This window comes from Myodes glareolus, chromosome 2 (assembly GCF_982192425.1).
Source record: "Myodes glareolus chromosome 2, mMyoGla1.1, whole genome shotgun sequence".
NCBI lineage: Eukaryota > Metazoa > Chordata > Mammalia > Rodentia > Cricetidae > Myodes > Myodes glareolus.
The window spans coordinates 134,026,166-134,040,696 of record NC_142027.1 but is presented as its reverse complement, the minus strand read 5'-3'; the positions used below and the strand labels follow the sequence as shown (position 1 = coordinate 134,040,696).

The window sequence follows — 14,531 nt, the reverse complement described above, 5'->3', positions numbered from 1 at the left end:
GGCAGCAGCATCTACAAAGCAGAGGCTTGTTTATTGACACACCAGAAATCTGGGTACAGTGGGTTTCTAGGTAGCAAATCATTGTATAAAACCTTCTGATGTAGCTCCTGATCCATACAAAATGATTGTCTGCATGGTGTGGAGTAAGGCTGGGGTGGGGGAGGGGAAGAGCATGGTTCCATAGCTACCCCTGCTAGGCTGTGACTGAGCCCCCAGTCCCCACTCAGCTGAACTGAGGGAAGGGCATCGGGGCTAGACAGGGTCCCAGGGCTCTCAGCTCACAACCTGGGTGACATCCATCTGTCCCCTGCTTAGCAAGTTTTTGAGAGTCAACTTGGTGTGCCCAAGGTGACCCTGTGGGGATAGGTTTCCCCAGTCTACATGACTGGGTGGAGTTTGGCCAAATAGTCCTATCTCCCTCTGGCGCCTGGCTGGTATGTGCTAAACCCAGGGCTTCTGGTACCTCATATTAGGCCCAAGACCAGTCCCCACACCTGGGCTCTTCTCTCCTATGATAAGGGGTACTTAACAATTCCTGGGGCAGAGGAAGGCCTAGGACCAGGATGCTCAGAGGCCCCAGGACCCTCTGTAGAGGCCTCCCCCTTTTTGCTTCCAAAATGCCCATACACAGAAACTAAGGCACCCAGCTATGCAAATGAAGCTGCTTCTCCGGAGAAAGGGCTGTGGCTTGGGAGTCCAGGCTGAGCTCCAGTGGAGGCAAAGAGCCTTTCAGAGTTAAGGGGATGCTACCAGACTCTTGACTGCTTGTGAGAAGCAGTGGTTTTCCCAGGGGGCTGTGCTTTATTCAGAGTGAAAACACCCGCTTTCCAGCTTGGCCCCAGGATCAGCTGAGTGGGGTGCTGGGCCTAGCTGTCTCCTGCAGCTGTGAGAACATGAAAGGACCTATGCCTGCCCATTTTGAGTCCCAAGAAGCAATAGGCATGGAAGGCCAGGTTAGTTGGAGGTGCCAGGACGTGGGAGACGCTTTCCCAGCTCTCCCCAAGCCTGCCTGCTCTGTACCTCACCCCTTGATGGACACGACAGTGGGATGAAGTGACCAAAGGAGTGGAGGTGGCTGAATGCTTTCCTGACCCCCCCCCCCTAGCTTATGAGAGCCTCGGAGAGGCCAGTCCTCCTTGTGCCTCAGAGTCCTTGAAGAGCAGCTACCCATGGTGTGGTGGCGCCAGGCTGCAGTGATGGGCAGTGAGGGATCCTAGGCTGTGGCTCCATCCCCAGCCACAGTATCGGTGAGGACTGCCTTCAGCACCGGCTCAAATGAACTCTGCTGAAGAAGCGACTCCCAGAAGTGTCGGACAGGGTTTACCCTGGGTCAAATTCCCGGGGCCTCCTGCTGGGCCTGGCTTCCCACCCAGTCCTAGGCACTGGTCCCACAGAGGACTCCTAGCACTTCCATCACCTACGGACGGATGCCACCGTCCTGCAGGGGGTGGGGTTTCTTTCTAGTGGTTTTGTCCAGAATACCAGACACAGACACCTGTGACGGGTGTAGGGACTATTGGGGACACTGCAGGGATGGGGCCCGAGGCAGCAGCAGGGAGGTCCCACCTGGTGTCCCCAGGAAAGCTGGCATTGCTGAGATGGCACAGCCTATTTAAGGGGCTTCTGGAGAAGAGGGCTTCCAGAGATTTCCATGGTAGGAAGAGCTCAGTCAGGCCTGGTCCTCTAGCCCAAGCCGACTTCTGAAGCTCAGGAAGACAGAGCAAGGTGGTTCAAATCAGCCCCGACTAGTCTTTTTCTGTCTGTGTGAGTATGTGCATATATGAGTGTGTCTGCATACACACGGGTTCCATACATGGTAGTACATAATACTGTGGTGTTATTGCATAGAAGAGCTGGCTCCATGAGGCCCGGCTAGGTGACAGTCTGAGAACGCTGGCGACTGCCAGGGGGCTGCTGGGTGGTGGGGCCAGGCACGTCGCCCCTAAGCTGCTGCTGCTGCATCTCCTGCTCCCGGGCATGCTCCTCGTACCACTCCTAGGACAGAGGCAAGTGCTGCTGAGAGGTGGCTCACCTTCCAACCCACTTCCCGCAGCTCACATGGGGGGCATCAGAAGAGCCTGTGCTGGGTGAGGTCCGCGGAGGCAGCCAGGATAAGCACCCCACCACCACCCAGGGGACAGGGACAATGGCCCACAGGAGCTCTGCAGGAGCTCAGGCCTCTCCAGGCTCAGAGGCTGTGGGTGGCAATGTCACCTTCATCCAGACACTGCTTCTGCTGCCCTCAGAGGGGTCACAGGGGCCTTTAAGCTCACAGTTGCTTACCTCCCAGTGTGACCCAGAAAGCCAGCTACTCCCAGGGCCTGGGGTACTGGGGTAGGGCCAGTGTTAAACAGTTCCCTCATAGTTTAAAAACCAGACCCCAAGCCACAGACCCTCTAGAGCGAGCCCATGGCTGTGCTCCCTCATTAGCAGAGGGGAGACTGAAGCCTGGTGTGTGCTGGCTGGCTGGGGGAGGATGGGAGTTGCCTGACCTCTGGGTGCCCTGAGTGCTCCTGGGCAGCTGCCCCGCTGCTCTGTGGGGCTTACTGCTTTGTTACTTTGGGTGGGGTCTGTGACACCAAGGCTCAGTGGTCTCCAACCACAACTTCTTGTGTTAATGGAGCTGCTGCATAGAAAAATCCAGAAACTCCAGAGGAAGTTAAGCTAAAGCAGGGCTCAAGCCTCTGGTTCTGCTAGCAGGGCAATGCTGCCAACCACACGGTGTTTATACTTTAACAGCTGCCGGCATGGTGAGGCTGGGAGACGGTGGGAGGAAGGAAGGAAGTCCCCCAGCCAAAATGCCCACTGCCCTGAGCTCAGCCGAGCGCACTTCCATCAAGGCGCCCCCTACCTGGATCTCCTCCTGGTACATCTTCAGGCTCAGGTCACTTTTGGTTCTTGATCTCCGCCCCAGAAACACCAAGGAATTTTGCTAGGGAGGAATGGAGGCTGTGAGGTACGTGTGGCTGCAGATGGCACGGACTCACCTGGGCATGGGCCCTAAGGCTTTATCACAGAGGCTGCTCCCACCCCATGGATATTTGCAAGGATGCCACCAGCCTGAGATGGCAGGCCCCTCGCCTTTGCCACTGCAGGCCCTTGGCCCCTTACCTGGTATTTCTCCATCTGAGCGAGGGTGTCAAGCAGCCGGGTGACGTCGGAGGAGGCACCTCGCACCTCACGGTAAAGCTCCAGGATGGCCAGAAGCTCCTCCTTGGAGATTTCCTTCTCAATGATGATGCCACTGTCCACTGAGGGTGGGGAGAGCTGGGTCCCATAACCACTTTCTCCCACTGTGGAGTCTGGCACTTCCCTCAGGCAACACCCATTCCTGACCCAGCCACTCGTGGTCCCTCCTTCCCCTCCCCTCACTGATGTCAGGAAATCGTGCTCAGCCAACAGCTTACAGGGGACACAGGGCATCAGGGGAAGCAGGGTACGGTAATCTCGGGGTTTAGGTGTGGAGAGTGAGTGGGTGGACTCTATCAAGGCCAGTCTTGGCTACCTCGGGCTATTTGAGCACCTATCTCACAGAAGGCTTCATGAGTCTCCAAGAAAACAGAAAAAGATCAGGTGGCATTCAGGATGCACAGACAGGAAGACTCCAAGTTCAAGGCCAGCCTCAGTTCTATCCAAGACTGTCTCTAAACACACACACACACACACACAGCGAACGTATATAACATCACCTAGCTCGACACAAGTAGGGGTGGGTGAGCATTTCTGGTGGTGTTTGGTTTGGTTTTCTTTGTTCAGTCTGGGATTGAATTCAGGACTTTGCACATGTGTACAGAAACAGCTCTACCGCTGAGCTAAGAATGAAGACTGAGCTTGGTCAGGCCGCTGGGCTGCAGAAGGGATGCTGTTTACCTCTGCAAGGGGCACTCACACATGGGAATCGGGAGTCGTGTGGTCTGAGAGTGCTGGAGTGGCACTGGCTGGCAGAAGGCTCAGCGGTACATGCCAGTCAGAGTTGTCCAGGGTTGGGAAGGAGACCAAGGGGTGTTCCCCCCACAGCCTTCTCCACTCAGAATGGAATGATGGCGGCTGCTTGTTTTACATTTAGAAGTTGTAAGCATTTTTCTGCTATTAGATTTTTTTTAAATTTCCGTACTTTTTAAGGTACATGTATGCCGGCAGGCCAGAAGAGAGCATCAGATCCCATCATAGATGGTTATGAGCTGCCATGTGGGTGCTGGGAATTGAACTTAGGACCTCTGATAGAACAGCCAGTGCTCTTAACGGCTGAGCCATCTCTCCAGCCCTTCGGCTATTAGATTTTTAACATCAGCTACAAATGAGACCTAGACAGACTAGCCAAAGCACAACAGCTGAGACAAGCAGGCAGGGGGACAACAGGGTGCAGCAGATACGTGACACCCGTACAGACCTTCCGAGTCCTGACTCTTGCGGCTGTAGTTCATGCGGAAGACGAAGGCCTCCAAGATGAAGGCCACGATAATGGTCATCACCACCTGGCCAAGGAAAGACAATGTCACGGCCCCGTTAGATGAGGCCCTTCCTCTCTAACACTGCAGCCCAGGGGACCAAGAACGGCTGTGGTGGGACCTACCATGGTCACGATATAGAAGGTCATGAAGTACAGGCGACTCCAGTGGGAGGTCTGTGAGGTGACACCTTCCTGGAGAGAGTAGCGAGTGAGCCCACAGGTAGCACTAGCCAGCATCTCCTCAGTCTGTCCGCCCAGGCCCAAAGCCAGGTGACACTCAATCCTTCCCAGGCCCTCCCTGTGCTGGGTACTGAGACGAGAGCCCCTTGCTCCCTGGATCTGAGTACTCCTTTCTGTAGCATCAGCCCCCAGCCCTCTCCAGCATGGCTGACTGGAGCCCAGGTCGGCACAGATAAGTCTTTGACTGGGGAGAATTTAAAGAATAGGGGGAGGGGGGAACCCTCCCGGGAACCCTCCCACCCTCACCATATTTTTTCTTTATTTTAGAAACAGAATTTGTGAACTAAACTGATCCTCCTGCCTCAGCCTCCCAAGCAGCTGGCACAACACCACAGGGCCTGGCATGTCACACTGTTGACCAGTGGTCAGATACCCAGAGGCTGTCACGGTGCATGGAGGAAGGGAGACAGTCGGTAGCACAGAGCCAGGGGTGGTGCGCACACTGGGGCTTTCCACTAAAGCATGATAAAGGACCCCACACCCTGTGGGGACTGTAAGAGAAATGCACCCCAGCCCCGAGAGAGGACAAAGGTGGGGGAGGCCCAGGGCTTACCATGATGATGTACCAATTGTTGACAACTGTGAGCTCAAACAAGGTCACTGCAAGGGAAGGGGGCATGCCTCAGGCCAACGTCAAAGGCCCTCTGCCCGAGTAACTGCTTACAGGGATGCCTGCCACCCAGCCCACCCTCCGAAAAGTGTGTCCTTTGCCTGAAGAGCCCATGGGGGCCAGGTCTGGCTGAGGCTGGTAGTGAGGAGCGGAGCGAGCAGCAGACTTAGCTGGGTATGTGATGGGAGCAAGAGGTGCTCTCCCTTCCCTCGAGAGGCCACGCCAGTATTATTATGTCCAGAGTGTAGAGAGGAGCCCTGGGGCCTTGGTCAGGGCTGCCTGACCACTGAAGCGGCGCTATTGTGCTGGGTTCCCTCTGACGGCACTGAAGGTGTGCCATGCTGGCATTGCAGCTGGGCTAGGACCTCTTCCTTCTCCGTCATGGTGAGGTCTGGTACCTGAGCGAGCTGGAGCTGCCTGTGCTCCAACCGCACGACACTGCTGTGAGTTCAGGGGACCCCAGGAAGGACGCTCAGTGGCTACAGAGAGCGGAGAGGCCAAGGCTGGGAGGACCCTCCCGGACTCACTCACCAAAGCTGTTGAGGATGTTGTCAAAGTTATTGAGATAGTAGTAGCCATCCTCTATCTTGGTCTTATTGTCCACTGTGTGGTTGATAAATCGGTAGGCATCAGCCACCGTGCTGGAGCTGACAAAAGGGACAAGAAGGCAGGAGGGTCACAAGATGACTGACCACCCTCTCTGGGACAACCATGCAAAACAAGGCCCGACTAGGGGTCTCCTTGTGCCACCCATATCCTACCCTAAGCATAATTGCTGGATGTGCCTGCAACCTGCAAAGGTAGAGTTGGAGGCAGTGAGAAACGGGGGCCTTCTCTGTCCCCCAGGCTTCTCTGGAGCACTGCCCATGTACCCCAGCTTTGGCCCAGTTGTCCTACTTGGAGGGGACCCTGTTTGCCACACTCCAGGTTTATACTCTTCTGTTAAAAGCCATGCTGCTATTTGTAAAAGTTAGGTGCCATGCACCAGGGAGCTGGCTAACAGGCTGTGTCTTCAGTCCCCAGCTGAGCGGTACACGGACCCTGAAGGGAGGTCTGGGATGTGTACTTGAGCACTATGGGGGCCATCATTATGGGCTCTTGTACCAGGGTCACTGGTGACCTATCAGTGCTCAAGGTCACGTGGCCAGTCACAGTGGACACTATCAATAGTGGATCTTGCTCATATCCTTTTAGAGAGGAGGGGCTGGTCAGGGCCACAGAGGTGTCACCTAGCTCTCCATCCCTCATCCCTGTGACCTTCTTGCCAAGGTCATCTGTCTAGACTCTTGCCAGGTCCCAGCCTCTCCCAGACAGGACAGCGTACGAGGGGTGAGGAGGGGTGTGTCGATTGAGGCCTGAGCTCTGTGTGCCCAGCCTAGGAGCAGGTCACCCGTGCTGTGCACATACTTGCAGCAGTTGCGGTACAGTCGCCCGCTGAAGAACTCCATGCCCACGATGGCGAAGGAATAGTAGAAGGTGAGCAGTGTGAGGCCAAGGCTGGGGAGGCAGAGGGACAGGGCCGTCAGGGTGGCGGGGGAGGCGGTAGCTGCAGCGCGTCCTGGTCCCCCGGCACTGACTGCGGGAGGCATGCCCCTAGCCCTGGCCAAGTGACCACTGAAAAGTGTCTGCAGGGGAGGGGCCGCGTGGCTCATGGTGGGGGACGCTAGGGACAGATGCCCCTTAACCAGAGATGCACCCCTTACCTGTGAAAGTAGGCTCACAGGTGACCCCTTACCTGTGAACGTAGACACAGGTGGTTACGTTGACAGCTCCCTGCCCTCCCACTAGACAGCTCAGCCAGGTCAGCGCTGCCGAGGGGACCTGTATGGTCCAGATTCTGTCTCTTTGAAGAGCCCCCCAGACTTCCCGTATCCAGCCTTCCTGGGATTCCTCCTTGTTCCTGCTTCCCCTGAACCCCTACAAGAGCCTCATACCGCCTGGACCTGTAGGCTGAGAGGCGGGCAGTACCTGGCCATCCGTGGCAGCAGCTCAAACATGGTGTCCAACACATTGCGGTAGCGTTTCTTCAGTTTAAATAACCTGAGTGATAAGAGCACTGTGTTGCTGGAACCATAGAGGCAGGGGCACGGTCACAGCCCACTTCGTCAGACAGACCAAGCCCTCCTCTTCCCACGTGAAGATGAGGCCGAGAAACCTTGTGAAGCTGAGCTCAAGACTCAAAATGTGGCACCGTAAGGGCAGACCCGGGACACTGGGGCAGGCCAAGACCCTCTGAGGAGTTACAGACTGTGCCAGCCTCATATTGTATTATGTGGTTTAAAAAAAGCAGCAAGTCCCCCCACTGGACTGGACAGATGAAGCCAGCAGCTCAGACAGTATAGCAAGCCCAGGAAAGGGGATGTCACACCGGAGAACCTTGGGAAGAAAGGCGGATGTGCAAAAAAGGGACGAGCCACAATGGCCTTGCTCCAGCTGGCCTGGAAGGGATGGCAGGGAGTGGGGACATGGTAGAACCCCTTGGCAGTAAAGCAGCCCTGACTCCTGAGGCTCGGAGAGCCAAACCCCAAGGAAGACAGGTAGGCAAGTGGGACTCCACTAGGGCTTCACTGGATCTGAAAAAGTGGGGACACCAGGGGCAAAAGCCCAAGAACAGGATGACACAGGCGAGAGCAGAGGCATGGGAGGAGCTCCAGTCCTCAAAGGTGAGACACCCTAACTGAAGACCGGGCAAGTGGGCAGTGTGGCTCTTCCTGGGCCGTAGGCCAGACTGTTCTGCTAATCAAGAGCACTGTGTGCCCCTATCCTGCAGGGCCCATGCGAGCCAGCGAACCTCGGCTTAGCCAAGGGTCCCCACCACCCAACGCCTACTGCCCACTCCCTAGCCCTGCAGGTCACCTGAGCAGCTGAAGGGGACGCAGGACCACGATGAAATAGAAAGGCTCCATGTTGAGCGTCAGTGCGAGCAGCCCCAGGAAGGCAAATGCTGTGACCGAGAAATCGAACCTGGGGCCAGGGGAGAAGCCAGTTTGTTAGTGACATCCCGGACCCCTTCCACCACTTCCTCTGGCAGCCCTGCTCTTAGCTGGCTTCAGAGTCCTGACCAGTCCCAGGGTACAGTCCACAGGACAATGAACATCCCCCAGCTGGCCATCCCCAGCCACAGCTCAGGCCTAAGCATCAGCCTTGGCATTCTGACCCCAGGGCACACGTGCCTGAAAACGGCCTCTGTAGATGGTGTTGCTCTAGGCACAGGGCGGAAGCCTTGGCCTCGGCAGCCTCTAGAGGGCTGGTCACACTGGGACCTGGCCACACTGAGGAACTGAAGGCAGGATCAAGACACACCAGGTAGGCACACGCCACTTATGTGACACTGCGTCGGTGCACGCGTGTTAGACCAGCTTAGTCTTTTGTCCCTTTCTCCTTGCTTTAACACGGTGTCTCTGTGTTGCCCAGGCAGATGCTGGACTTCTGGGCTCAAGTGATACAGCCTCTACCCCGCTCTGAGTGGTGATGACAGCCGTGCCCCACCACACCGCTTTCTCCCTGCTCTCGCGGACTGACTGCACAGCTGAGTTCATTTTAACTCAAGGAGGGCGAGGGAGCTCCAGAGCCACACTGAGGCCATGTAGTTCGTTTTATTTGTTTTCGGTTTTTTAAAATAGGGTCTCACATAGCCCAGGCTAGGCACAAACATTATATAGCTGGGGATGGCCTTGTACTCCCGATCCTCCTGCCTCCACTTCCTGAGTGCTAGGATGGCAGGCCTGCGCTGCCACACCAGCTCTGGCTTTTTTCACTGCCAGCCAAGAGGAGGTGACACTTTCTGTGGCCCTTGTGGTTTTGGGAGTTTTGCTTTAAAAAAAAAATTTTTTTTTATTTATAATATATACAATATTCTATCTGTGTGTATGCCTGCAGGCCAGAAGAGGGCACCAGACCTCATTACAGATGGTTGTGAGCCACCATGTGGTTGCTGGGAATTGAACTCAGGACCTTTGGAAGAGCAGGCAATGCTCTTAACTGCTGAGCCATCTCTCCAGCCCTTTTGTTTGTTTTTTGAGACAGGGTTTATCTATCTAGCCCCGACTATCCTGGAAATCACTATGTAGATCAGGCTGGCCTTGAACTCACAGAGATCTGCCTCTGCTGTCTCCCAAGTGCTGGGATTAAAGGTGTGAGCCACCATGCCCAGAACCCTTGTGGTTTTAATGGAAGAGTTTAAGTCTGATGTCTAAGAGCCAGCCCCAGGGACCAGTGGGAACTGGTGTGGGTGGCCCTAAAGGCTTCAAGTAAGAGCCCCAGAAGTCTTGAATCACAGGCAGACAGAACTTGCTGTTCTCTGACCCTCCAAGTGGGCCCTTTGGGTGTGGGTGGGGAGAGGATGGCTGCCACAAACCCTTCAGCCCCAGGGAGACCATGTGCTCGACTTACAAGTTCCATCCAGAGGACAGGTACTCCAGAGGGCCCAGGCCAGCCACCTTCATGAACAGTTCAACTCCATAGACTAAGACAAGAAGAAAACATCAGGGGCTGATCTGGGCCTGGCCAGCAAAAGGCCAGCTGAGGGGCGTGGTTATGGGGACAGCAAGAGGGAGGCCAGGCTGAGGGACATGGCAGAGGGTTCTGAGAGATGCAGGGATTTGAAACAGGGTAAAAAGGTCAGACTAAACCTCTAAGATGGGGTCCTTTAAGGTTCTGTTTTAGGGGTGAGCCATGAGATGCTGCAGCCAGAGCTCTCACAGCTGGGTTTAAGCCAGCGGCTGGGCAGAGTCATGCAGCACACTTACTGGTGAGAAACACAAGGTAACTCCAGGGCACACGCTTCGAGATGAAATTCCCGCCTGGAAGACAGAGACGTGGCGGCTGTGTCAGCCGGGGCTCTGAGGAAGGCAGGACAAGGTCCCCGCTGCAGCTCACCTTTCAACATGAAGGTCTCCACCAGGATCCACACCCCATTGACAGCTACCACCAAGTCTGCAATAGAGAAGCCATGAGAGGGCGTCAGAGGGACCGGCCTGCCCGCCTACAAGGCAAGAATCCGCAGGGTGTGAAGGGAAAAGGCTGAGGCCACACATCGTCCACGGAGGATCCCTCCTCTGCTTAGAGCTCCCCCTACTGACCGACATCGCCCTCAGCAAACGGCCAGGGATGGCTGATGACACAGTTGACGTCACTACAGCAACTGAGTTCAGATGCTCAGATGAGCCCAAGTTGTCACACAGATGGCATGAGCTTGTCAGACTGTGAACTGACGGTGTGATGTGAAGACCGCCTGTTGCTCTCGCGGAGAACCTGGGCCAGTTCCCAGCACCGAGATGGTGGCTCACAACCATGGTAACTGCAGTCCCGGGACCTGCAGCCCCCTTCTGACCTCTGAGTGCTCAGGCACACATGCAGTGCACAGATACACGGGCAGGCAAAACAGTCCTACTCATAAAATCAATATAAAACTTGGCTTTCCTCAAAATGCCTGCATGTACACAGTAACATCGCACATATGTATGAACCTTCCGCCCAGCACTCACATGTCTAGGAATGACCCCAGGACCAGCAACTAGACATGAAAATATGTTCATGATGGGAGTCAGTGACTGTTTGAATAGACTGATACATTTGCTAAGGGGCACGGAAGACCATGTGGTCCCTCTCTGTGTGATATTATGCTGTGGTATCTACTCTTTCTTAACCACTGAAACACACCATAGCGGGGGAAGGGTGCCTAAAGCGTGCTTGAGTATTTAAGATAGAAGCTATATGCATGTACTGTTTTTTTGAGCCAGGGTAAGTCACAATAAAAGTTACCCATTGGGAGATAATGGATATAATCTATACTTACTTGAATATAATTTGTTTTGAAAATTTGACTTGAAAGCATACAAATGCTACCAAATATACCCAAAGGATGCTCAAGGACAGGTGCTCAGCTATGTTCATAGCAGCACTGTTTGTCATAGCCAGAACCTGAAAACAACCTAAAGGCCCCTCGACCAAAGAATGGATAAGAAAAATGTGGTACATTTACACAATGGAGTACTACACAGCAGAAAAAATAATGACATCTTGAAATTTGCAGGCAAATGGATGGAGTAGAAAACATCATTTTGAGTGAGGTAACCCAGACCCAGAAAGATAATTACCATATAACCTCACTCATAAGAGGTTTTTAAACATAAAGAAAAAAAAAACAGCCTACAAATCACAATCCCAGAGAACCTAGACAACAATGAGGACCCTAAGAGAGACATACATGGATCTAATCTACAAGGGAAGTAGAAAAAGACAAGATCTCCTGAGTAAATTGGGAGCATGGGGACCTTGGGAGAGGGTTGAAGGGAAGGGGAGAGGAAGGGAGAGGAGCAGAGAAAAATGTATAGCTCAATAAAAATCAATATACATTTGAAAGTCACAGGTTATAAAAAAAAGAAAGAAAAAAAGTAAAAACTCAATATACATATACAATGCTACCAAATTATAATGCAAAGTTAAATGAAAGAGGGAGCCCTAAAAATACAAAATAAAATGAAATAAAGAAGACTGGTGTAGTGGCACACACCTTTCACCCGGGCACCTGGGAAACTGAGGCAGCCAGCGTTCTGTTGGTTTCAGAGCAGCCGGGGCTGTCTCAAAACAACAACAGAAAAGACGAATGTGTGGCAGTTGGCTACCTGCCTACTAATAGACAGGACCTATTTCTGGTGACCTGAAGCACACTAAGCAAATTAGTGTGTGCCCCGAGGCGATTCTCCAGGTGACGCAGGGTCACAGCGCGGGTCACAGGTCCAGTGCTTATGCTGCAGGGGACTCTTGTGTTAAGATTGAGACTCAAGATATATCAGAGTAATGAGCTCGGTAAGCACCCCAAGGCTGAAAATGAAGCATCAACATACTCATGATTTGTCAGTTTGTTTTGGGTTTGGGGGGGCTGGGTTTTGAGACAGGTTTTCTGTGTGTAGTCCTGGCTGTCCTGTAAGGCACTCTGTAGACCAGCCTGGCCTTGAACTCACAGAGATCCATCTGCCTCTGCCTCCTGGGTGCTGGGATTAAAGGCCTATGTGTGGCCTCACGGTCAATGCTCTGGCAGAGGAAATGGGAGGACCCTGCATTCAAGGCCAGTCTGGAATAAAGGGTAAACTGTAGGACAGCCTGAGTTCCAGATTGAGACCCTGTCTCAAAGATAAAACCTACATAAATAAAAACTAAAAATGAAAATAAAAATGTAAGGCATGCTTTTTACTGATGATGGGGTCCAGGAAGACCTGCCTTACCCAGGAGACCAGATTCTATGGATTTCTGCCTCCTTGATTTAAATCAAGCCTCTGAATACTGTGGGAAGCCTGGAATCAGTCATGAGCACTAAGCTCAAACTGTGGCCTATGAACACCTCTGCCTCCCAGAAGGAATCAGAGCTCGGCCGCCAGACAGAATCTGTGGATGGTCTGAGAGCCTCTGGCTAGCGAGCCCGTGAAATGTGCCGGGCACCGGAACTGCTGCTCTACCGTGACCTCTGTGTGATGCAGGGATGGACCAGGGGCTTCCTGCATGCTAGGCAAGCACTCTACCACCGAGCGGTACTTCCAGCCCGAGGCTGTTTTCTTCGGATAAGGTCTTGGTGTTGGCCCACGCTAGCCTCAAACTTATGGCAATCTCTCTGCCTTGGCCTCTCAAGTGCTGGGACCACAGTTGTAAGCCACCGTGCTCAGTTAGGCAATCTCTCTGCCTTGGCCTCCCAAGTGCTGGGACCACAGTCATGGGCCACCACACTTGGCTAGATTTCTTTCCCCCAATTAGCTTAAGTGTTAAGAATCACATGTGGCTTTGAATGCAAGCACCAGATATGGGGTAAGTACATGGAGGAAGGCAGAGAAAACAGAACCCATCTTCCGTAACTAACCACTGGGGTCCCAAAGGACCTAGGTCTACAACAGAGACACAGAACTGAACCGAGCGTCCAGAAGAACAGGAAGTGACCACACACAATAAGCATGGTAATCCAGGTATGCCTGGATCTTAGAACTTTGCTTTTTTTTTTTTTTTTAGGGGTGCCGGGAACAGACCCCAGTGCCTGAGCCACATGCTTGGTGCCTTCTGATCTCTTGCCCTTTCACCTTCAAGAACAAAGGACTCAGAAGGGCAGGGGCCCGGAGCTGTGATGGCGTACACTTACACATGAAATACTGGAAGGCCTTGGACTTCACAAGGATGTTAATTCCTGTTTGAAGAGAAGAGATATTAAGGTTAGAAATGCTGGGCACGGGCGTGCCTTTAACCCTAGCACTCAGCACTCGGGAGGCAGAGGCAGGAGGATCCCTGAGTTAGAGGCCAGTCTGGTGTACAGAGTGAGTTCCAGGACAGCCAGGGCTACACAGAGAGACCCTGTCTTGAAAAAACCAAAACCAAAACCAAAATACAAAAAACAAAACAAAACAAAAACCCACCAAAAGATCTGGTCTTGGACCAAAGAGTGATGAGCCCATGAAGAACAGTAATGCAGGCATCTGGTTTAACTTTCTTTTTTTTTTTAATTTATTTTTGAGATGGGGGTTTAGCTATGGAGCCCAAAATGATCTCAAACTTGTCATCTTCCTGCCTCAGCCTCACCAGTGCTGTGATTATGGGTGCCTGGCCGGCCCTGGTCCTTCCTGGTTCTGGAGCTAACTGCTTACTTCCCTGTTGGGCCATGCACACTCACCTTTAAAGATAAGGAAGGCCGTCCGGGGAAGTTCGTCAAACCAATGCTGTCTGTTCTTCTTTGCCTGCAACGCAGAGGGTCCAGGGGAGACGGGGTCAGGGTCAGGGACTAGAGCCTAGCTCAGGCCTCCACAGGGGCTGAGTGCCCACAGTGCCCCATGCAGGGTCAATATCTGCATCTGACCCATCTCTCTGAGAAGGTGAGCGTGGGAAAGCTGGGTCATAGGGTTGGGATTCCTGTTGTGGTTAAGAGGTCTGAGCCCCAATGCAGGCTGAGCTGCCTTCCCATCCGCTGTATGCAGAAGGGAGGACTCTCACCTTCCACTGGAGAGTAGTAACTTCGTAAATATCGTAGAAGTCCTTCAGGCTGTCACAAGCAAAGTGAAAAGGTGTCAGTCACTCGCAAGGCAGTCACATGACATTCAGCCTCTGCTCCCCCACCTACCCACGGCTGACTCTCACAGGAGGATGGACTTCTTGTAGGGCCCAGAACTGTCAGGGTCCTCACCTGCAGCATCCTCAATGCCTTTGTCCCCCAGGGGTGAGGATGACTCAATCCACTTAGTCCACACTAACCACATC

General features: G+C 53.5%; 1 protein-coding gene across 3 annotated transcripts in view; it reads right to left on the bottom strand.

The window, feature by feature from the left end:
• Positions 1 to 12: 12 nt before the first annotated feature.
• Tpcn1 (two pore segment channel 1) overlaps positions 13 to 14,531 on the bottom strand; it is a 55,129-nt gene continuing 40,610 nt past the window's right edge. For all 3 annotated transcript variants that reach the window (XM_087903760.1, XM_087903762.1, XM_087903761.1), the window contains exons 13-28: positions 14,268 to 14,316; positions 13,951 to 14,014; positions 13,426 to 13,470; positions 10,179 to 10,235; positions 10,049 to 10,102; positions 9,693 to 9,765; positions 8,157 to 8,264; positions 7,269 to 7,340; positions 6,708 to 6,797; positions 5,832 to 5,947; positions 5,244 to 5,290; positions 4,574 to 4,642; positions 4,391 to 4,475; positions 3,112 to 3,251; positions 2,852 to 2,932; positions 13 to 1,995 (exon numbers count right to left, since the gene is read on the bottom strand). In XM_087903760.1, coding sequence (XP_087759886.1) covers positions 1,873 to 1,995; positions 2,852 to 2,932; positions 3,112 to 3,251; positions 4,391 to 4,475; positions 4,574 to 4,642; positions 5,244 to 5,290; positions 5,832 to 5,947; positions 6,708 to 6,797; positions 7,269 to 7,340; positions 8,157 to 8,264; positions 9,693 to 9,765; positions 10,049 to 10,102; positions 10,179 to 10,235; positions 13,426 to 13,470; positions 13,951 to 14,014; positions 14,268 to 14,316 — 1,273 coding nt within the window. In that variant the 3' untranslated portion in view covers positions 13 to 1,872. The remainder of the gene's footprint in view (positions 1,996 to 2,851; positions 2,933 to 3,111; positions 3,252 to 4,390; positions 4,476 to 4,573; positions 4,643 to 5,243; positions 5,291 to 5,831; positions 5,948 to 6,707; positions 6,798 to 7,268; positions 7,341 to 8,156; positions 8,265 to 9,692; positions 9,766 to 10,048; positions 10,103 to 10,178; positions 10,236 to 13,425; positions 13,471 to 13,950; positions 14,015 to 14,267; positions 14,317 to 14,531) is intronic.